Below are 21,466 nucleotides of genomic sequence, written 5' to 3'. Positions count from 1 at the left end.
TTCTTCATTCAAAAGCCTGAATTTTGCATTTACCTCTTGCTCCCCATACCCGGAAGCTCTGAGCCCTGAACCATTCCAGAGTGGCTGTGGGTGGCTAGGAAAGTTCCAGGGCTTGGAGAGGGAACCCTGAGTGGAGAATGTGGGAAGCTCCTGTGAGGGACCAGACAGTGGTGCACAGAGGGCTTTCATGAATCACAAAGCTGCGGTGGCCACAAAGTTGGCAGACGACTCTGAGGCCAGCTTTTTGTCCCTGTTGACTTTTGAGAGCCCCTGGGTAAGAGCAGAAGAGCAGAAGGGGAAAATAAATGATTGCTGATCTAGGAATTTCTCCTCTCAGCCTCCTCTCTCATATCCTGTGTGACCTAAAGCAAGTCTTTCCCCATCCCTGGGCCTCAGTTTCCCAAGGACAAGACCGAGTCCCAGCAGCAGCCAGACATGGAGAAATGGGGCATCACATACCTCGGGTCCAGGGGGCCCGGGAAACCCAATGGATCCTTTGTCTCCGACTTTGCCCTGTGGAAAAGAAGAGGTTGCAGGGAGGCAGGGGTGAGGGCCCCACCTTCCATGAACCCCCTGCGTTCCTCCGCTGGTTGTGGGTGGTTGGAAAGTTCAGAAGCATGTGCATAAAATCTGCCTGGACAACTAGAAGGAGTTACCATTCAAACTCTGCCTCCTGCACTTGCAAACCATGGGACCCTGGGCAAGTCACTTCAACTTTCAGAATCTTAGTTTGCCCATCTGTAAAATGGGAGCAATATTAATTCCCTAACTCCTGGGGTAGTGGGCAGCCTTCAAAGAAACATAGTTCAGAAAGGGTCTGATGCACAGCGACACACAATAAATGACAGCCACTGCTGTTATTGATAACATCACTATTGTTTACAAGGCATCAGGAACCCCAGATCCTTATCAGAGCTTTGTCGGCGAATGAGGCCTGCCTCTGAAGCTGGGTGAGTTACTGAGCCTCTCACAGTATCCTCATCTGTGAAATTAGTACATCCCATTCCTGCCCTGCCCTGCTTGCCCCCAGGAGCTCTGCTGCAGGAGGAAATGAAGTCTTGGAGGTGAAGGTGTCCCCAGCCACGTTCCATGATCAGTTGGAGAGTGTGAGGTTTGGGGGTGCTGGAGGAGCAGGTACTTACCAGAGGCCCTGGCTTCCCCCGTGCGCCGGGGAACCCTGGCAACCCCTGGCTCCCCTGGAAGAGATCCAGAGCAGGCTGTGGTTAGTGAGGAAGACAAATGGCCAGGTGAACAGCCGTCCAGTCCTCCTGCTGGTCCCAGGCCCAGAGAACGCCCGCCTTGGAGGAAGATGAGCTCCTTCCTTCCTTTCCCTGGTGCATGCTCTGGCTTGGATCACACCTGCCTGACACCCCTATAGGCTGGGCCCCAGGAAATGCTAACATGAAACAGCAGCCTCTGTCCTCCAGGAAGAATCAGGGACCCTGGGGCTGCACGCAGGCTCTGTGGTGCCTCTGACTCCTGGGGAACTCTGGAGACGGGGTCCAGTAGGGAAGAGCCAGGCCTGCTGTGGTTCACAACCCGGAGATAGCAAGGCTGGGTCAGGACAGGCCAGCGAGGAGGGAGGGAAGAGGAAGAGGGAGAGCTGGCCAACATCTGGGCCTCGCTGACTGGCCGGGAGAGTTCCAGATGTGGCCACATGATGCCGGACACAGGCAAAGGGGAGCGAGCCAGTCTCAGCAGGCCCAAAGCTGGGCTCTGGAAGTCAAGGCCACCTCAGTTTGATCCCGTAGTCAATATGTCATTTTGTAAGGCCCTACTCCCTCAACCTCATCCTAAATATTCCTGATCAAGGGCAAGACCCTGAGCCAAGCTCCATCAGGGCAGTCTGGAGCCTTATTCTCAGGGAACTCACTGTCCGGCAGGGGACTCAGTACAAGTCCCCTAAAATCAGAGGAGAAAGGTGGCACCACCAGTGAGGGGAGGACATGCCTCTCAGGGTACTTAGAGAGGGAAATGGCCACTTTCTGAGCAGGTGGGGAAAACGGCCTCTGAGCAGGGTGGTGTGGAGAGGCTGGGTGGAGGGGGTCCCGGGCGGGTAGCAGTCTGTTTGTGTGTGTACAGAGGCGCATGGCAGGCAGTTCAGTGGGGCTGGAGTGCAGGGCTGTAAGGAGGAGAGCAGGAGAGTATCGAGAGATGCACTCACTGGGGTCCTGATGTCTGGATAGGGAGCCAGGGTGTCATTCTGAGAGCAATAGGGAGCCACGGATGGTGTGTGAGCGGAGAGCAGAGCTTTGCCCTCAGAAGAACAATCGGGTAGCAGTAAGGAAGAAAGAGAGAAAGCAAGAGGCTGGGGTCCAGAAATAAGTTAAAAGGTCACTGTAAAGTCCAAGGAAGAGATGACGAGTGGATCAAGGATGGAGAAGACTGGATTATTTCAAAGGCAGCCGTCTCACAGGTGGGTCCTTGCTCATGATGGGCCCTAGGAAGGAAGCCAGAACCAGGGGAACAGCAGGGCAGGGGCAGGGGCAGAAGGAGGGGAAAATCTGATGCAATTACCTTGTCTCCTTGGAATCCGGGATCTCCTGACACACCTGGAACCCCTTGTTCACCCTAAGTACACACCAGCAAAGAAGGTTACAATGGAGGCCACATGGGCTCTGGAAGCCTCCCCCACAGACCCCCTGGCGAGGTACAGCTGTGCTGAGGCTGTTTCCCAAGTCGGATCCGGCCAGCAGCAGCCTTGTGAGAGGAAAGGACGGGCCCCTGGCGAGGAAAGCAGGCGGTGGCTGGGGGTGAGCTGGCCGATGTGCAGACTTGCCTGGGGCTGCTTGGATGGCTGAAAACACCACTAACGGAAGCTAAGCTGCCCACTGCCCAGTGTCAACTGGCCTTGCCTGGAGAACTGACACAGAACAAATGAAGTGTTTGATCCTTCAACCTCTTCATCATCAACGGGTGTTGTCACATAGGGGTGAGGGCTGCGCGTGCAAGGGCCCCACACCAGTGTGATTTTGGAGTGTTTGTGTCTGCTGTTTGATATTTTTCACCGTCAGACTGAGCTGTCACTTCCTCCTCCTGTGGGGGTTTCTGTACCAGCAAGAAGCTTTGGTCTATTTTTTTTTTTTTTTTTTTTTTTTGAGATGGAGTCTCACTCTGATTGTCCAGGTTGGAGAGTGGTGGTACGATCTTGGCTCTCTGTATCTTCGACCTCCTGGACTCAGGTGATTCTCCCACTTCAGCCTCCCCAGTAGCTGGGACTACAGGTGTGTGCCACCACACCCAGCTAATTTTTTTTGTTTTTTTTTTTTTTGGTATTTTTAGTAAAGATGGAGTTTCGCCATGTTGCCCAAGCTGGTCTTGAACTCCTGGACTCAGATGATCTGCCTGCCTCGTGCTGGGATTACAGGCTTGAGCCACTGTGCCTGGCCGGTCTACTTCTAATTAACTATTTGAATCAGCTATAGCATGGGAAATCAGATTTCCTGGCTTGTTATGACTATGTGTAAACAGCGAGTAAATTGGTCTTGACTTAAGTCTGGGTGTTTGTCTTCTAACATGATGTACTGCACAGGCTTAGTGACACTGATTCGGGCTGCTGGAGGCCTCTTCTGCTCCCTCCCTGTTTTTAGCCAAGTTCTGAACAGGCAGTCCAGATTGGGAGCTGCTTCCCTTAGGGCCGAAACCACCTCACACAGCCCTCGCCTCACCCTATCCAGCCCTCCATGTTGTACATTACTGACACTGTCGGCCCCAGGATTCAGAAAACATTTACATCCCTGGGAGCAGGAGGAAGAATGGGGAGAAAAACCCAGGAAAAATGGAAAACCTTAGAAAACCCACACATGGCTAAGGCCATGACCTAACAAAAGAACTTCCCTAGTAGAACAAAAGTCAGAATTAAAAAAAAAATTTTTTTTTGAACTTACTTTGGTTTTTCCAATTTGGAAAATCCTGTACAACATCCTGGTGTTTGGGGAGCCACAGGACTTTTTTTTTTTTTTTTTTTTTTTTTTAATGTCCAAGAGAGGAGTGAAGGGGTGAAAAAAAGGAGTGAAAATAGAAAAACAAGGAAAGTTTAAAAGGCACCTAGGAAATCAGGACAATGAATTTGAAGGGAGCTGGGCTCGGAGCAGGAGCTTTGCTTCCAGAATGCTTCTCCAGGCTGAGAGAGGGAGCCAAGCGGTTGTAAGTGGGACTGAGTCCAGGTTGGGTCATGGAAAATCTGGGATTTGAGGCAGGAGCAATCTTGGAACATGAAGGGATGGCTCTGTCATCCCAGGGTAGGGCCAGGGGACACGGATGTGTGCGTGGCTGATCGGAACACAGCCTTAAGGCTCCTCCCCACCAAAGGAAAAGGGGTTTCTTTCCCCCCCTCTCTCTTTTTTCCCCTAAAGACACTTGATTTTCCTAAAAACTATGGGCATGAAAATAATTTCCTCCTCCTTTTTTTTTTTTCCAGAGTTTTCACATCTCTAAATGTCCCAGGCAACTCCCATCAGCAAGCCAGCCGAGTTCCATGTAACACATTTATTTCCATGTTCCTGAAGCAACACTGAGCTGAGACCAGCTCCGCAAAGGGGCCTATAAAAGGCTCACTGCCTACACTCTCATTTTCCCCAGCTTCCTTTCTTTCTCGTCCATGACTTCAACATTTCCAGAGCACCAATGTCTCAAACCTTGGGATAAACAGGTAGGCGTGGGGAACCCCCTGCCTCCATCAGAAAGCCCCTTCAAAGAGGGAGGGCTCTTGCAGAGGGGTGTAGCAGACAGCAGGGCAAGGGGGGCAGAGGTAGGTTGTGGCTGGAAGCTTGGGTATGACAGGAGGAGATGGAACATGTAGAAAGAGATAGAGAAAGGACTGGGGTTGGCATGGCACCCAGGTGGCTACCCAGGGATAGGCTTGTGTAAAACAATCTGGATATGTCCATTTGACCCAGCAATTCTAATGTTCTAAGAGTCCAGGGGCCTGCAAATCTCTTTTTCTCTCTGGGTCTTGGTTTCTCCATCTGTGAGACGTAGGCACTGTGAAATGGGACCTCCCAGAGTCTCACCAGCTCTGACCTTCTGACCTTAGTTCTGCTTCACAGTTGAGGTCTCTGGAGCCAGGTAACTCTCTACTTACCAGCTGTGTGGCCTCAGGCAAGCTTCTTTTTTGAGACGGAGTCTTGCTCTGTTGCCGAGGCTGGAGTGCAGTGGCACGATCTTGGCTCACTGCAACTTCTGCCTCCCAGGTTCAAGCGATTCTCCTGCCTCAGCCTCCCAAGTAGCTGGGATTACAGGTGCCCACCACCACGCCCGGCTAATTTTTGTATTTTTAGTAGAGACGGGGTTTCACCATATTGGCCAGACTGGTCTCAAACTCCTGACCTTATGATCCGCCCGCCTCGGCCTCCCAAAGTGCTGGGATTATAGGTGTGAGCCACTGTGCCCAGCCCAAGCAAGCTTCTTATTTCATAGTGGGTAGGAGGATTAATGGGTGGGTCCATGTGGTACACTCAGATGGTGCCCAGCATGGCACCTGACCCTATGACTCAGGTGCAGGAGGAAGCAGAGGCACCTAGAGACAGGTGCGGTGTCACCTGACCACATGAGGGGCTGAGCAGCAGTCAGCCCTTCGGATGTCTCATGGATACTTGGAATGTTGCCCTGAACCCCTCCTGCAACCCCTTCGGGGGTCCTGGTTTGCCAAGGGTCTGAAGAGGCTAGGCAGGAAGACGGCCACAGAGCAGGGCACAATTGCTGGGCCCTGTGTCTCTGGTATTCAGATGCTGCTTCGTTCTGGGCCCCCGGGGCCTGTCTTCCCACTTCCAACTCTGGTTTGGCACAGGGTGAGATAGGGAGAGCTCAGCAGCAGGGCTGTACAGAGGACACATGGCAAGGGTAGCCACCCCCATGGCAGCAGGAGGAGAAGCGGGTCAGGGGCTCAGAGTCGAATTTCCAGTCGGCACACTCTCTGGGGTTTCCAATTTCATGCCAGGGTGATCTATGTAGATTTGTTTCCTCCGGTGCCCTCACTGCCACCCTCCTTGCTCTGTAGCTTTGCCTTCAAAGCCCAGATGCTGGCCTCGGCCCTGCTCTCTGGATTCAGAGCCCTGTCTTGACATACCTGCCCTCCTTGCTGCAACAGCTGCTCATGCACTATCTGCTGAGGTTCTCGGGCTCCCAGAACCATCTGCCTGAGCCCCACCCAGAGTGACCAGGAAGAAGCTAGGGAGCACAGATTTAGGGGAGGCCAGAGGAGAGGTAGGAAGAGTGCAGGGGAGTGGACCTGGCGAGAAATCAGCAGCAGCCTCCGGGCGGAGAGGGGGGTGGCATGCAGAGAAACCACAGTGCAATAAGGGAGTATTCAGATCACCTTATCACCTTTCAGTCCGGGCTCCCCCACGCTGCCCATCAGTCCCTGCAAGACAAAGGCGCAAGGCCAGCTGTGATGGGACTCTAGGCCACAGAAGTCAGGAGCCCTGGCTTAAACACGACTTGCTGCAAGACCCCGTGCTAGATCCCCCAACCTCAGTGTTCATATCTGTAAAAGGGGGCAAATGACTCCAATCTCACAGGGCGAGGGTGTAGACTGAAGGAGCTATGAGAAGAGGCAGTGAACCACAGCACTGCAGACAAATCCAGAGGAAGAAGGAACTGGTGGGGAGGGAAGGGCTTAATGAGCCGTGTCACACGCAGGTTGGTTAAATTGGGTCTTCCCAGGGATGTGGTCTAGCAGTCTTGGCCTGCCTTCCTGCTGCACGCCCTTCCCACTCAGGGATGGGCTGAGTTCACTGGTTTGCCATGGTAGTTTCTATGGTCCTGGTGATGTCCCCCACTGGACTTCCGGTGCCCCGAGGCCTGGAACCCTGTCAGACTCATGCTCAGCTAGAGGAGGATGTCTGGCCTAAATGACATACAGATGATGCCTGGCCCTGAGGCCAGAGCTGACAGCTCCTGACCTGCCCAGCTTCCTCCTAGCACCCCTCTGAGCATCCTGCCATCCTCCCTTCCCCCAGCATCATCTAAGGTCACCCTTCCTTCTGGGCTGAAATGGGTTGGGGGTGCCCAGCTTGGACAAGGCCTGAATCGGGGGACATCCCTTGCTTACCTTCATGCCCTTGGGTCCTGGGTAGCCAATCGGACCCAACACTCCTAAGTCACCCTGTGGGGAGAGAAAGAGAAGAGGGTGCTGTGAGCAGTGGCCCACAGGAGACTGGCCCGCGTGGTGGGGACAATCCCCAAGGTCCCTGGGCCTGGGCTTCCAAAGATGCAACTCTGTAGGATTGATCTTGGGATCTGGAATGTTCTTCATCCAGACGCCTTCACTAAAGTGCTGGAATAAACTTCATAAAGATCCTTGCCCAAGCTCATTTCTAGATTGCTGCCCCTCCCCTATCCCCATTCCTTTCCATATTCAATATTTCTCTCCTGTATCTGATTCTTTACCCCATAGCAGGGACAAAGGGCTTTTCATTTGACTATTTTGGACCCTCAGGCTTTCTCTCTATCTGTCCCCCCGGAGCTGCTGTAAGAGTTAAATACAGCATAAATGGGAGTTCTGACTCCTCCGGCTACATGAGGGGAGGCACCTCCTGCTTCCCAGAGGCTTGGCTATCTCTGAGGAGGGCAGCAAGTAAGGAGTGAGGCTGTTGATCCCAGAAATCCCAGGGTTGACGGTGGACCCTGTGGGACACTACAATCAGCTGGCAGATCCTGGACCACAGGTTGGAGACCTAGCTTCAGATCAGATCAGCCGGTCCAAGGTGAGAAAAATGGAGTTCCCAACCTAGAAAGCCAAGTTCCCTTCATGGGTGTGCAGTTTACAGATGACAGCTCAGCCTGGCTGAGTGCTGTCCCCATGATGCCCCTCCTGGCCTTTCCAGAGCCTTCCTTCCTCTGCAAGGAAGACTCTGGAAGGCACTCAGCCAGGCTGAGCTGCCGTCTGCAAACTCCACACCGTCCCTCTGTCTCTCTCCCCAGGGGCATTCCCCTGCACAGGCCCCTTGGCCCTTCCAGCAGGAGCCAGGCAGGAATGTGATTTTTCATTCTCTGTCCACCCGGTGGACAGCAGACCACTGGATCCCACTCTCCTCTGGGACTCACTCATTGTGTGAACTGGGGGAACTTGATGTCTCCATGCCTCGGTTTCTTCATGTGACAAGTGAGGATGTACAATACTGTGTACCTGCCAGCCTTGTTTCCAGGAGTAACTGATTTAACATGTAAATACTTGGCAATGTCTGGAGGCATTTTTAGTTGTCACAACTTAAGAGATGCTATTGGCATCTGGTAGGCAGAGGCCAGGGCTGTGGCTCAGCACCCTGCAGTGCACAGAACAGCCCCTGCCACGAATAACCATCCAGCCCAAATGTCAGTAGTACCAAGGTCCAGGAACCCTGGTACAGAGTGAAGAAGCGGCTGACTTTTCTCTTAACCAGCCTACGCTTTTTCCCTCAAATATCACTTCTGCCCACTCCATCACTCCCTCAGCCACAACCATAACATTAAGTCTGCACTCAGAGAAAGGGAGACCTTGAAAATACCCTCCTCTCTCCCTTGTCCATCCTCTGTGACTGATCTGAGTGTCTGGCTGCTGTGTGGTTTCAATGTGCCTGACCTCTCTGGGCCTCTGTTTCCCGCTACCCAATCAGGCTCTACGGAGGCCCCTGGCAAGTGCTCTGAGGTGGGGGTACAGCTCTGAAGCATTGGAGGAACAAAGGCTGCCCCAGTAGCCAGGCTCAAGAATGGGAACTGGAGTTCTTGTTGGAGCTGCCTGGAGACGTCTCAGAGGGAGGCCAGGCAGAGAATGAAAAATCACATTCCTGCCTGGCTCCTGCAGGAAGGGCCAAGGGGACTATGTGATGGAATGCCCCCGAGGAGAGAGACAGACAGACAGACACACGGTGTGGAGTTTGCAGATGGCATGAGATGATGCCGATTCTCACTCTCCAACCCCAGAACAACTGGAGTTTGGCCTTGGCCCGTCCTGACCTGTGTGATCTTGGGCAAATGCTTCCCCTTTCTGGACTTTAGGATTCCCATTTGATTGGATTAAACAAAACCTCCCAGCTGAGCCTTTGCTAAGAAATTCTGCTTTCAGGTCCAGCGTGGCGTCATGGCTCACGCTTATAATCCCAGCACTTTGGGAAGCCTAGGTAAGAGGATTGCTTGAGGCCAGGAGTTCAAGACCAGCCTGAGCAACATAGGGAGACTCAATCTCTACAGAAAATATTTAAAAATTAGCTGGACATGGTGATGCATGCCTGTGGTACCAGCTACTCGGGAGGCTGAAGCAGGTGGATCCCTTGAGCCCAGGAGTTCAAGGTTACAGTGAGCTATGATAGCGTCATTGAACTCCAGCCTGGGCGACAGAAAGAGACTCTATCTTTGGGAAAAAAAAAAAAAAAGAGAGAGAGAAAGAAATTCTGCTTTCAGGTCCCATCAAACAATCTCACTGAGAAAGTGAGGGCTCAGTTTAACGGGTGATAATAATAAGCAAATGCCAGTTGCCAGCACTGTGCTGAGCACTTGACCTGCCTTAACCCAGTAATTCCTCACCACAGCCCTTGAAGATCAGTCTACTAGTGTCCCCATTTATAGATGAGGAAACTGAGGCTCTGAGAGGTTAGGGCTCCAGCGATATTACAGAGTCGGGCCACCGCTGGGATTCACACTAGGCAGCCTGTCTCCAGAGCTTCTAGGCCATTCTGAGGTGGTCTCTGGAGAGGAGGGAGAGAAGCCAGATTGGAAGGGAGGCCAGCTCTCTCTGCAGAGAGCTGCATGTCCACAGGCCCCTCTGGCTGCTGCTTCTCTCCTTTCCTGGACGAAGGCAGCCAGGGTGGCCTGCCCAGAGTTCCCCCTGATGCACAAATAAACAGAGCGGGCTCTGCTGGAGGAGTCTTGCTCTGCCGGGGGCCAGGCAGGGCGGCAGGCAGAGGGGCCGCCAGCAGCTCGGGAACACAGGCTCTTTCTTCCTCCCTCCAGGCCTGAAGTGGCTTGTTGTGTGGGACTGAATTCAGTGCAGGCAGGATGGTCACCTGTGTGGGGCCTCGGGGAGTCATGGCGCAGCACCCCACTCCCCAGTTCCCACTTGCTGCCTCAGCAGGCCTCTCCAAAGGGGTCTGTGTGTGGTGGGGGCAGGGACCTGGTATGGGCATCCAACCCCAGGGGAGAAGGAATGTGGAAGACAGACCCCTGCCTGCAGGCCACACCTGGAGAAGGTGCCAGCTCGCATAGGGCAGGTCCCCCTGTGTTGGTGGGACCCCCACATTGTACTACAAAAGCATTTCCGGGAGGAACAAAGAAAACTCCAGGCCAGCATCCCCCGAGGGAAGCTTGCAAAGCAGCCATCTACTGTGTACCAGACGCCCTCGAGGCCAGCTTGGCCAGAGCCACTCAGAATGTCATGTCCCCATGAGAAAGAATAATGAGTAAGTCCCTTAATTTGGATCATGTTTCCACTTTTCTCTAAGCTCCCAGACACCGCACGACACACTGTGCCCTTCGTCTCACTGACTCCCACCAAGAACACAATCAGTCCTGTCTGTCACCATTTAAAGAACGCCCACTGTGTGCCAGATGCACGCTATCCACTTTGAACCCTCCTTAGCAATAGCTAAATGTCACTCTGGGCACCTTTGCCATGCCAGGGACGATGCTGGTGGCTTGGACGATCACCAACTGCTCACACTAACCCCAGGAGGTAAGCACCATTGTCAGTCCCACTCCATTTTACAGATGGGAAAACTGAGGCTTAGGGACAGGTGATGTAACCTGCCTGAGACTGAGCAATAAGCAGGGGGCAGAGGCAGGACCAGAACCCAGGTCTGTCCATCCATCCGTCTGTCTGTCTGACCCCACAGTCATGCTCACAAGGCCTGAGTTGGCTATTGACCAAAAAAAACAAAACTCAAGGTTTCCTTTCCTGTTGCTACGTCTCACATGAGATAGGGCATCAGGTCAGGTTGGAGACTCAGAAAAATTGAGTTGTGCTCCCCTGACTGCCAGCCAGTGGACCCCCGGAGGCTAACGTGGGGAACGGCCGGTGCCCATCCTTCATGATGGTGCTCACACATCTCACCTTCCTGCCCTGCTCTTCCTCCTTAGCTGCGACATACTTAGCCACTGACATAGCTCCCTGACCCTGGCTCAAGCTGTTTCCTATATCCGGAGTGCCGTGCCCTCCACTGGCGTTGTTAATGCCCATTTATCCTTCGGCCTCCAGTGCTAACATCACTTCCCTGACCCCAAGACCAGGTCATGCCCCTGCTGTCAGGCCTCAGAGCCCCATGCCTCTCGCTCAGGACTCTTCCGACACAAAACATCCTTTCTGCATGTACCGATGGGGCCACCACCTGTGCTGCCCCCAGACCAAAGGCAGGTGCCTGCTCTGAGGACCTCACCTCTGTGATCCCAGTGCCTAGCACAGGGCACAGCTCTGAGGAGGTGCTTGGTAAAAGTGGCTTAACGATGGTGAAAAAGAAAGCTAAACACGCTCACTTATAATCCCTCTGAGGACTGCCTTTGAAGGCCAACAATGCCAGGAGGGTTAGGGACAGGGACCTGGAGCTGTGGTCAGTTCTGCCGTGTGGTCTTACTAAGCACCATCTCTCACACCAGAACAGCCCTAGCACTGCCCAGTCCATGCTGTCACACAGCTGCTATCTCTGTTCAGCAAAGAAGTCTTGAGGAGCTGGGGATATAGTACAGCAGTGGAGAGCGTGAGCTGTGACAGACCAGGTCCAGCTGATTGGCTGTGTGACCTTGGGCAGGTGCTTCACCCTCTCTGAGGCTCAGTTTCCTTAAGTGTAAATTGGTGGCCCCACTTCCTACCCTCAGAGGGCTGTTGTGACAATTAAAAACTTGGCACAGGGTTGGGCACAAGAGGGTTTGGTGCATGCCAGGTGGTGGGGTATCTAACTTTGCTTTACAGACAAGGAAACAAAGCCAGGTGATCATTTAGTGGCAGAATAAGGTGGATAAATCCATTGCCCCTCACATGCTGGGTTTGTGGCCAGATCACATGTTCTTTGGGTCTCATTAAATTGTGGAGGAGCCAAAATTTCCTCTGTGTCACTCTGAATAAAAAGGACAGAAATCGTCTTTGTTGAGCAGATTCTGGAATCAGGCACAGTTTTCTTGAGGGCCTGCCAAAGGGTTTCAGTTACTCAAAGAGGGCTGTGTGGAGGCCCGCTCACCTCTGAGGCTGCAGGGAGCCACCGGTGGCTTATTGGAATTGAGGCATATGGACCCAGGTGACAAGCCCAACACTTCCACTCTCTAACTGGTGACCTCGGCTTCGCAAGGCCTCCCCAGCCCAGTGCATGCGATGCACGCATCGCAGACAGACGCTCAATAAATGTTAGTTTGTCCTCTCACGCCCTTCCTCCCGGCTGCAGGGACCCGGGGGACGGAAGGAAGGTTTGGCTTCAGTCTGCATGCAAATTGCTTCAACTGACTAGACAGAGGCATTGAATAAATTTGAATTTCCACTAAAATGATTATCAATACATGGAATTCCCATTTGCTCAGCTAAAAACCCACATCCTCTGGAAAACCGTAGGTGACTCACAATCCCTCTTCCTCTTTAACTTCTGGTTAGAAAATTCCTTTCCTTTCCAGCTCTTTGGGGAGACAGTTTTTTTCCCCAGGCACAGAAGCTGCTGTTCCCAAAAATCCAGGGTGGAAGGAAGCATTTGCTCAGGGAGCAGAGGTGATATGATGGGCTCAGGCCCAGCCCTGTGACCCCACAGTCACAGGAGAGAGGACTCTTCATCTTGGCAGTGAAAAGAATCTAAAAACTGAGGAAGGAGGCTGAAAGTGGCCAAAAACAGACACAACATGAAGGAACCACAAGGCAGAACAAATCAGCTCTGGGAAAAGGGGGTACCATGAAATGCAGAAAGGCCCAGGGCTCTGCCCCCAGCACAGGCTGCTCGGAAGCAAAAAGAGGAGTGCCCTGAACTAGGACTTGAGATTCATGGCCTCCATCCTCACCTGCCAGGTGTGTGACCTTGACCAAGGGCCTCAGTTTTCCCATTTGCCGAAAGGGTTTCTCCTAAGAGACACTGCAAATAGCGTTGCTAGACTGGACAATTAAAAAGACAGGATGCCCAGTTAAATTTGAATGTCAGATAAACAATGAGTGACATTTTACTATAAATGTGTTCTAAATATTGCATCTGACATTCAAATTTAACTAGGTGTCATATTTTATCTGGCAGCCCTAACAGTGGAGTGCAGCAGAGAGCGCAGGTAGGAATGAGCTTTGTAAAGAACCAGGAGGTCTCAGCACTTTGGGAGGTCGAGGCGGGCAGATCGCTTGAGCCCAGGAGTTGGAGCCCAGCCTGGGCAATGTGGCGAAATCCTGTCTCTACAAAAAGAAAATACTAAAATTAGCTGGGCCTCATGGTACACACCTGTTGTCCCAGCTACTTGGGAGGCTGAGATGCGAGGATCACTTGAGCCCAAGAGGCAGAGGCTGCAGTGAGCCAAGACTGCACCACTGAACTCCAGCCTGGGAGACACAGTGAGACCCTGTCTCAAAAAAAAAGAACCAGGAGGGCTACGATGCTATAGTCCAAAACCCCAGAATCTGTGTTTATTCCACTAAGCAATATTCTTGCTCCTCTCAGGACCCAATCTAGTGAACGCTGGGATGATGACAAATAGGAACATGTGCCAAGGATGACAGACAGGATATGTAAACATCCCTTCAGAAAGGCTTTGGGACTGGAATTGTTTAGCCTGAAGAAGGAGCCCTGGGAAGCACAGACAAAGACCATTTTACACCTCAAACAGCCTCACTCAGGGACAGTGAGGACGACTGGGGCTCCATCCACAGGAAAACTCCGAACAATGAGAGCTCTGTAGAATGGACTAGGCTCCCAGAGAGGGAGGGACTTTTTACACTGGAGGTGTTCAATTTGGAGTTTAATCACCATATGACCAAGATGCTCCAGAAGGGATTCCTGTTGGGCTTAGAGAGGGTCAGATTAGAAGACTTCTAGAGAGTTCTCGAATTCCCATGGCAGATATTTCTTTTTCCAAAGCATTTAGGTCAATGCCTTGTGCCAAAGAAGGTGCTCAGCAAAGTCCTACTGAATGGACATCAGGGATGACAAATTTATGACTCATGTGTTGACACTTCCTCAACCCCAGCCAAGGCAGACATCACTCATCAACTGCAGCACTCTCTCCCACCAAGTTCCAATGTGACTGTGAAATTTTTGTCAATTCAGTAACCCAGATAGCTGCTACCAGGTGTAAAATATCACATGTGTGTGTAATATAATAACACCAACAATAGCTATTATTATCATAACTAGTACTTCTTGAGTGCTTACTATATACTAGGCACTTCACATATTAATTTATCTACATCCTCACTCACAACAATCCTCCAAGTTAGGTACCACTATTGTTCCCATTTTACAGATGAAGAAACCGAGGCATAGGGTGGTTAAAAATTTTGCTCAGGATTGTGATTACATGAGTGGTAGAGCTAGGATTTGAACCTAGGTGGTCTGGTTCTAGAAACTGTTCTCTTAGCCACTGGACTGGAATGGACTGTGTGTTTCTGTGGTCCTAATAAGAGTGGATACAATGATCCCATTTCACAGAGGGGATCCCTGAGGCTCAGGGAAGTGAGGCCAAGGTGAAGTTCAGTCAGGAGGTAGCAAAGCCAGGATTCAGACACAGAGGGCTCTCACCTTCTGCCCACCCCACCCAGGTTCTGCTCCCACTCACCTGAGCAGGCACAGATGACCACGGGGATATCTGGGCCTTCTTCCCAGGACTGGCCTTCCCTGAGCGATGGGGTCCCCTGCCTCCCTCAGGGACCTCCTGCAGCCTCCCTCTGAGCAGAATTTCTCAGTACAGTTGCTGGAGTGGTAAAGCTGGAAGCTCATTTGTCAAGCTAGCAGATAGTTTACTTGTGTCCCTTCACGGGCCCCCAGACTCAAACCCCATGAAGAATGACCCAATGGACAGGGCGGAGGGGGCATCAGACTATGGGGACACTTGGAGTGTCATTTCCCAGGCTCTGACCTCTCACTGGCCCCTGTTGGGCTGGGCCCAAGGTTAACACTCATTCCACTGAAAGCACAGCAGGGGCCCTGGCTTTGGCTAGAACCACTCCTCGAGGCCTGTACCACCTGGAAGGAATCAGGTCAGATCGCCTCCCACCTCCTGGTGTATAGGCCTCTCTCAGCCCTGGGCATTTCAGGAGGTAATAACAAGAATTATTATAACAATATTTTCCACTAGCACTTACTGGGTGCCAGATCCTGTGCCAAGGACTACACATGTGATGCCTCCTTTAATCCTCATGGCCACTCCAGGATGATTCTACTATCACCTCTATTTCATAGATGAGGAAACTAGGCCCAGAGAGGGTAAGTGGCTTGGCCCAGGTCACACAGCCAGGATGTGGTGGGCCTGTGACTTGAACCTAGGTGGTCTGGCTCCAAAGTCTGCTTGGAGGAAAAGAGTACAAAAGACCACCCTGCCGGCTACCTCTTCCCTCTGGACCTGGAACACCTCACCTGTCAAATAAGTATGCCATCACCACTTGCCCACACCTCCTTGCAGAGCAATGGCCATGCACGCAGCAGGTGTGAAAGTGCTTTGGCAATCTTGTATTCCAAGTGCCCATCTCATTTAACTAATAATGAAACAGGCTCAGAGAAGGTAGGTGATCCACCTGAGGCCACACAGCAGGGCTCTCCTCCCTCAGCCCACCCGCCGTCCCCTATCCACCTTCCCCTACCCACCTTCCCCACCCAGGTTGGTCTCTCCTGGCCCCCCAGCCCCTCCGGGGGTTTGATGAGAAAAGGGTCTTTTCAACCTCCCCCGCAGGGCCTGCTCCTGGCTCCCCACACGCTGGCTCCACCCTGAGTCTCCTCAACACCCACCTGCTGCCCCAGGCATCAATGTACTTACAATGAGGCCGGGGACTCCAGGGGGGCCTGGCAGGCCCAGTTCTCCCTGCAGATAGAAAGAGACCAAGGTGGTTACTTGTCCCATCTCCCTCCAAGGCCCCTCCCTCCATGTCATCCTCCACACAGGCACCTGGTGGGGCCTTTCAGAGCTGAACACACCTTATTCCTGACCACAGGCTCCAGGGACTTTCCTGAGCCTGGCCTGGAATTTGGACCACAGCCATCCCCTCTCTACCATCAGCTTTCCACATCTGTCAAATGGGGAGGTCGGACTTCCAAATCCAGTATCTTCCCATTGGAAGCATAAAGAAATGAGTGGAATTGTGATCAAGGTCATACAGATGTGCATGGTGCTTGACATTTCACGCTCATTTTATAGGCGGGAAAACTGAAGCTCCAGAGGTTAAGTGATTCACCCAAGGCCAGGTGCAAGGAAATGACAAAGCCATGAGGGCTCCAAGCTGACAGCCTCTAAGCCGGCCTCCTTCCCTTTCTCAGCTGGGAGGTGCTGTGGCCCTTGGAGACTCCTCCCCAGCACCCCACACCCTCACATTTCCTTCTTCCAGGCCCCTCCAGAGACTGGAAAGAGTTGTAGCCTGGGAGTCAGGAGACAAGGTTGTGTGTGTGATTTATCCCCCTACACCTCAGTTTCCTCGTCTTAAACATGGATCTTCCATGGCCCACATGAGAAATGACAGGTGGAAGGGTTTGAGTCAAGTTCAAAATGGAAAAGTGAGAACAAAACTCCAGGGCTCTAGACATTGTGATTAGCAATGAGAAGTAAGCAACAGCCTTCGCTTCAAATGAGAGGAAGAAACGCACATCAGGTCTTTTCTGTTCCTCTATGCCAGACGCATAAAGACACCCCTGCCGCTCCCCAAGGAACTGGCAGAATGATACTGCATATCACTAACAGTTAATCTAACAAGTGCTGTATTGAGCGAGAGGCTCTGGTTTCCCCCTACCCCATGCCTTCGCTGGTGCCCCTTCCTGCACCTGTAATGTCTCCCCACCTATCTCCTCATCCCAATGCAAATGTTACTTCCCTGTTCCTTTCTCCAAAGAGGCACCTGGGACCTCTCTGATCCCACGCATCCCACTGACTGTTGTGTGACAGAGGAGGGCAATGGCCCATGAACTCCTCAAGGGCAGGACTGTACCCCGGATTACCCAGTATTTTACACAGCCTCACCCACTGAACCTGTGTGATGAGGCAACACCTTGGCTGCCCTCCTTTCATTCTCACAATGGCTTTTTTTTTTTTTTTTTTTGAGACAGAGTCTCACTCTCTCGCCCAGGCTGGAGTGTAGTGGCACGATCTTGGCTCACTGCAACCTCCACCTCCCGGGTTCAAGCAATTCTCCCCCCTCAGCCTCCCAAGTAGCTGGGATTACAGGTGCCTGCCACCATGTCCAGCTAATTTTTTGTATTTTTAGTAGAGACGGGGTTTTGCCATGCTGGCCAGGGTGGTCTTGAACTCCTGGCCTCAAGTGATCTACCCGCCTCGGCCTCCCAAAGTGCTGGGATTACAGACGTGAGCCACTGCGCCCGGCCTCAGGCTAGAATTCTGATCCCCCCAATTTGCAGACAAGGAAACTGAGATTCAGGGAGGTGAATGGATTTTTCCAAGCTCACACACCTGACAAGTGGTACAACAAAATTCAAACCCAGGTCCGTAGGGCTCTGAGGTCAAGGCTATAATCCCCAAGGGAGCCTGGCTGGGTCAGGCTCAGGGAGCATTTGTGGAACTGAATTAGCACCTAATCGGGTGCTGGTTATGAATGCAGCAGCCACCACTGCAGAGGGCACAGCCGGCACAGCTGCTCAGGCAGGAAGCCCCAAGGGGTGATGGGGGACCATGAACACCTTCTCCCACCAGGGCCTGGAGCCGGGAAGGGAAAGACAGACTCGGCTCCCCAGGGCAGGCTGACCTGGCTCCTCGTGGAACAGAGCCTGGGCCTCTAATTATTTACAAACTCTATAAACATGCCTGTGGTGGGAGATTCCTTTGGAACTCAGCTCTTCCTTTTCTCCAAACACGGCCTGCAGACCGTTTGCTTCCCCATGCCTCTGCCGGCCCATAAACATTTCTGATGCTTTGTAAGATGGCAGCAGCCGGGGCCTCTCCAGTGGGGAGTGACCCATGAACCTTCCGAAGTCCTGGAAATGGGGTGCAGCCTGGAGCTTTGGACCCAGGGGCTCGGTGGGCTGGGGACTCTTACAGGGGGGCGACAGTGCAGCCACAGTAGACAGGAGCCTAGCGTTTAGAGGTGTCATGTAATTTGTCCAAGGGTGCCCAGCTGGTAGTTCACAGGGCTGGGATTTGACCCAGGTCTGTCTGACCCTAATGCGTGGGCTCCTAAAATCTGCTGTGTGTTCACTCGGAATCTCGTTCCTGTTCCCAAAGACCTGAAATACTTACAGGGTTTCCATCCAGTCCAGGAGGGCCTCTTTCCCCAAAGACTCCGGGAAACCCCTGGAGGGCATGAGAGAGAACAAACATCTGTAGGTTAGTGTTTTCAGCTCCAGGGCGGGCTTTGATCCAGACCCCCAGAGGGGACACAAGGACAATGTCCAAGCAGTCTCACTCCTTGGTCATGGGCAGACAGTGGGGTCCTGAGGTCACCCCTACCATTGACAAGCACCTGCACATAAAGAATTTCTCAGGGGTCTTTTTATTTTCTACACAGTCTCTGAGAAGAAAATGGTACCCAGCTCCCTAGCATGAAAATGCCAATCCCCTATTCTGAGATCTGGTCCTGATGGAATGGGAAAGACACAGACTAGGGGCAGGAAGCTGGATCTATGCCAGTTTTAAGAGTCTCTGTTTCCCCACTGGTCAAGGAGGAGAAGGCCTCTGTTGCATTTCCCAGCTCAGACCTTCTCTGATTGTGGCACGTTCTTCAAAAGCCACCCAGTGAAATCATGATCCCCATTTGACAGATAAAGGAAACGAGGCTGTGAAAGAGTTAAGTGGCAAGGTCACACAAAGTCACACCACCAGTGAACATGAGCACAGCCTCCATAGGTGTTTCAGCAGCTCAGAGAGATGCTGAGCTGCCCAGCCCAGGCAGGTCTAGCCCTCTCGCCCCCTCCCTGACCCCACTCTGGAGGCCGCTCCACGCTCTGGGGAGATAGGCAGCTGGAAAAATATCAGCTGTAAGGACGCCTTCGGGGGCCAGGGACAGAACTCCGTTCCTACTTCAAAAGGAAAAGAAAGTCCTCAAGCTTGGAGTTGGGGGAAACCTGTTCTCCTCCCCTCCTTGAATTCAAATCATTGTTTTTCCAGGGAAATGTAATTAAAAAAAAAAAACAAAGCACATGTTTTCCTGACCAAGTGGATGCTGGAGCTATGATTCAAATGGTAAACATTCCTCACGGAGGATCATCCTGTTTTTGGTTTCTAATACTACTGGAGGAGTCCAGTGAGTACACTAAACCCAAAAGACCAAACCTATAAACAAAACCCAAACCAAAGTCTCTACTGGTTAGGTAAAGACACCTTGAAATGTGTGTGTGTAACCAGGTGTTTAGCCTGGCCCTGCCCCACAGCCCTACTCCCTTTAAATCTCTCCCCTGCCAGGAAGTCCTCTTGGATTGACATTCACCCCACCGAAGGTGTGGCTTCATTCAGACACCAAAAGGAGGAAACAAGAAGACGATAATGAAATTCAGACCAAGCTAGTCACTTTGCACGCAAGACTTCATTTGCGTTTGATATCTATCTTTGAGGGAAAAGTTATTGGTCCCATTTCACAGACGGGAAAATTGAGGCTCGGTTAGGCAACATCACATGGCCAAGGTCATAAGGCAAGCAGAGCCCAGGTCCACCTCTGGAGTTTGGCATGTTCATATGAGCTATGCACGGGCAAAGCCTGGTATGCAGAAGCTGCTCAAACGCGTGTCCAGCTGGTTGCAGAGGGTGGCAGAGGAGTGTGGCAGGGGAGGGTGTGTGTGTGTGTGTGTGTGTGTGTGTCCAGATCATGTCTTTGTGAGGGCATATCTGACCTTACCCAAGCTTCCTCCCCCACATCTTTAGGGTCTCCCCTGGCAAATTCCAGTCTCACCTAAACCAGCTCTTCTTGGTCATGCTGAAGGTAGATTGTCTCACCTCCTGGGACAAGAATCAGCCACGTGGGCTGTGGCCAGGGGATCCTTCTTTTTTTTCATGATACAGGGTCTCACTCTGTCATCCAGGCTGAAGTGCAGTGGCGTGATCACTGCTCACTGCAACCTCTGCCTCCTAGTGATCCTGCCGCCTCAGCCTCCCAAGTAGCTGGGACTACAGACGCACACCACTACGACTGGCTAATTTTTGTATTTTTGGTAAAGATGGGGTTTCTCCATGTTGCCCAAGCTGGTCTCGAACTCCTGGGCTCAAGCGATCTGCCTGCCTTGGCCTCCCAAAGTGTTGGGATTACAGGTGTGAGCCATGGTGCCCAGCCAGGGGCACCTTCTGAAGGCATTGAGTTCCCACCTCTGGCCTCTGAACTTTGGGGTAGAAGGACCTGGTAGGAGAGGAAAGCAACTCCTTGAGACAAGGGCGATGTCTGGCTGGGCACCTGGCTGACTCCACATGGCCTACAAGGGACAGGACTTATAGTCCTGCCCTGTTCTCCAAGTCCAGCATATGGAGAAGGCCTGCACATGAGCCCTGGCTCTCCTCCAGGCTGGCTGTCTGACCTTGGGCAGGCCCCCACACCTGACACTCTGTCCTGCTCAGGTTGGGGGTGTGTGATCTCTAAGGACCCTTTAGGACCCTGTGATGCCCAATATATTCACATACAGCAGCTGTCAGGCAGGTCTCAGACCCATGGGTCTGCGTTCAGAGGCCATTCCAGGCTGGCTCAAAGACTCCTCTCAGGCCCAGCTGCTGGGCCAGCCTGCCCCAAGACAGTCCTGACTGCACCACCCACGGGCCTCTTGGGGCCTCAGTTTTCTTTGCCATCCAAAAGGGAGTGCTGTGAGGATGAGCTGAGATGCCACATGGAGGGTGCCTCAGTGAGGATGCCTCACTGCCACATGGGAGGCCTCAGCCACGTGAGGGAATGTCTCTGAGGTATAAGCAAGGGAGAGACGGTCATCAGAATTTTGAGTCAATTTCTGGAGGGGAGTAACCTCTGCAGACAAAATGCAGCCTGAGTCTAGCCAGAGGGCGACGATGGTGTGATGAAACAATCATAGCAACAGTAAACCCCAACAGCATGACCACCCAACAGGTCCTATTATTGGCTGCATTTTTGAGATGAGGAAACTGTGATTCCGAGAGGTTAGGAAATGTTTCCAAAGTCACACAGCCCTGGCATAGCAGAGATGAGATTCGAACCTAGGCAGTGTGACTCCAGAACCTTTTCTCTTAGCTACAACTGGACACTGAATGAACAGATAGACTAGAACCAGCCTACAGGCTCTCGAAGGACTCATTAGAGCCCTGAGCTAATGTGCAAAAAGGAATGGCAAGATTGATGCCAAGGACTGGTTCTGCTTGGACATGCTGAGGGCCTCCGGGAGTCACCCCTGTCTCCATCTTCAATCTCCCTTCCAATGAAGGGGTCAAGCAGATGACCTCTAGGAATCTAGGG

General features: G+C 52.4%; 1 protein-coding gene across 7 annotated transcripts in view; it reads right to left on the bottom strand.

Moving 5' to 3' along the window:
- Window positions 1-21,466, bottom strand: part of COL27A1 (collagen type XXVII alpha 1 chain) — a 160,070-nt gene that overhangs the window by 76,087 nt on the left and 62,517 nt on the right. For all 7 annotated transcript variants that reach the window (XR_010123360.1, XR_010123361.1, XM_063649839.1 and 4 more), the window contains 7 exons: window positions 18,307-18,360; window positions 15,886-15,930; window positions 7,052-7,105; window positions 6,317-6,361; window positions 2,518-2,571; window positions 1,143-1,196; window positions 460-513 (listed from right to left, as the gene is read on the bottom strand). Coding sequence is in view for 5 of the 7 variants with exons in the window: in XM_063649839.1 (XP_063505909.1) it covers window positions 460-513; window positions 1,143-1,196; window positions 2,518-2,571; window positions 6,317-6,361; window positions 7,052-7,105; window positions 15,886-15,930; window positions 18,307-18,360 (360 nt within the window). In the remaining 2 variants the exon portion in view is untranslated. The remainder of the gene's footprint in view (window positions 1-459; window positions 514-1,142; window positions 1,197-2,517; window positions 2,572-6,316; window positions 6,362-7,051; window positions 7,106-15,885; window positions 15,931-18,306; window positions 18,361-21,466) is intronic.

Source organism: Pongo pygmaeus, chromosome 13 (genome assembly GCF_028885625.2).
Source record: "Pongo pygmaeus isolate AG05252 chromosome 13, NHGRI_mPonPyg2-v2.0_pri, whole genome shotgun sequence".
NCBI classification, from domain to species: Eukaryota; Metazoa; Chordata; class Mammalia; order Primates; family Hominidae; genus Pongo; species Pongo pygmaeus.
The sequence above is the reverse complement of the archived record's forward strand: the minus strand, read 5'-3'. Positions and strand labels throughout refer to the sequence as shown.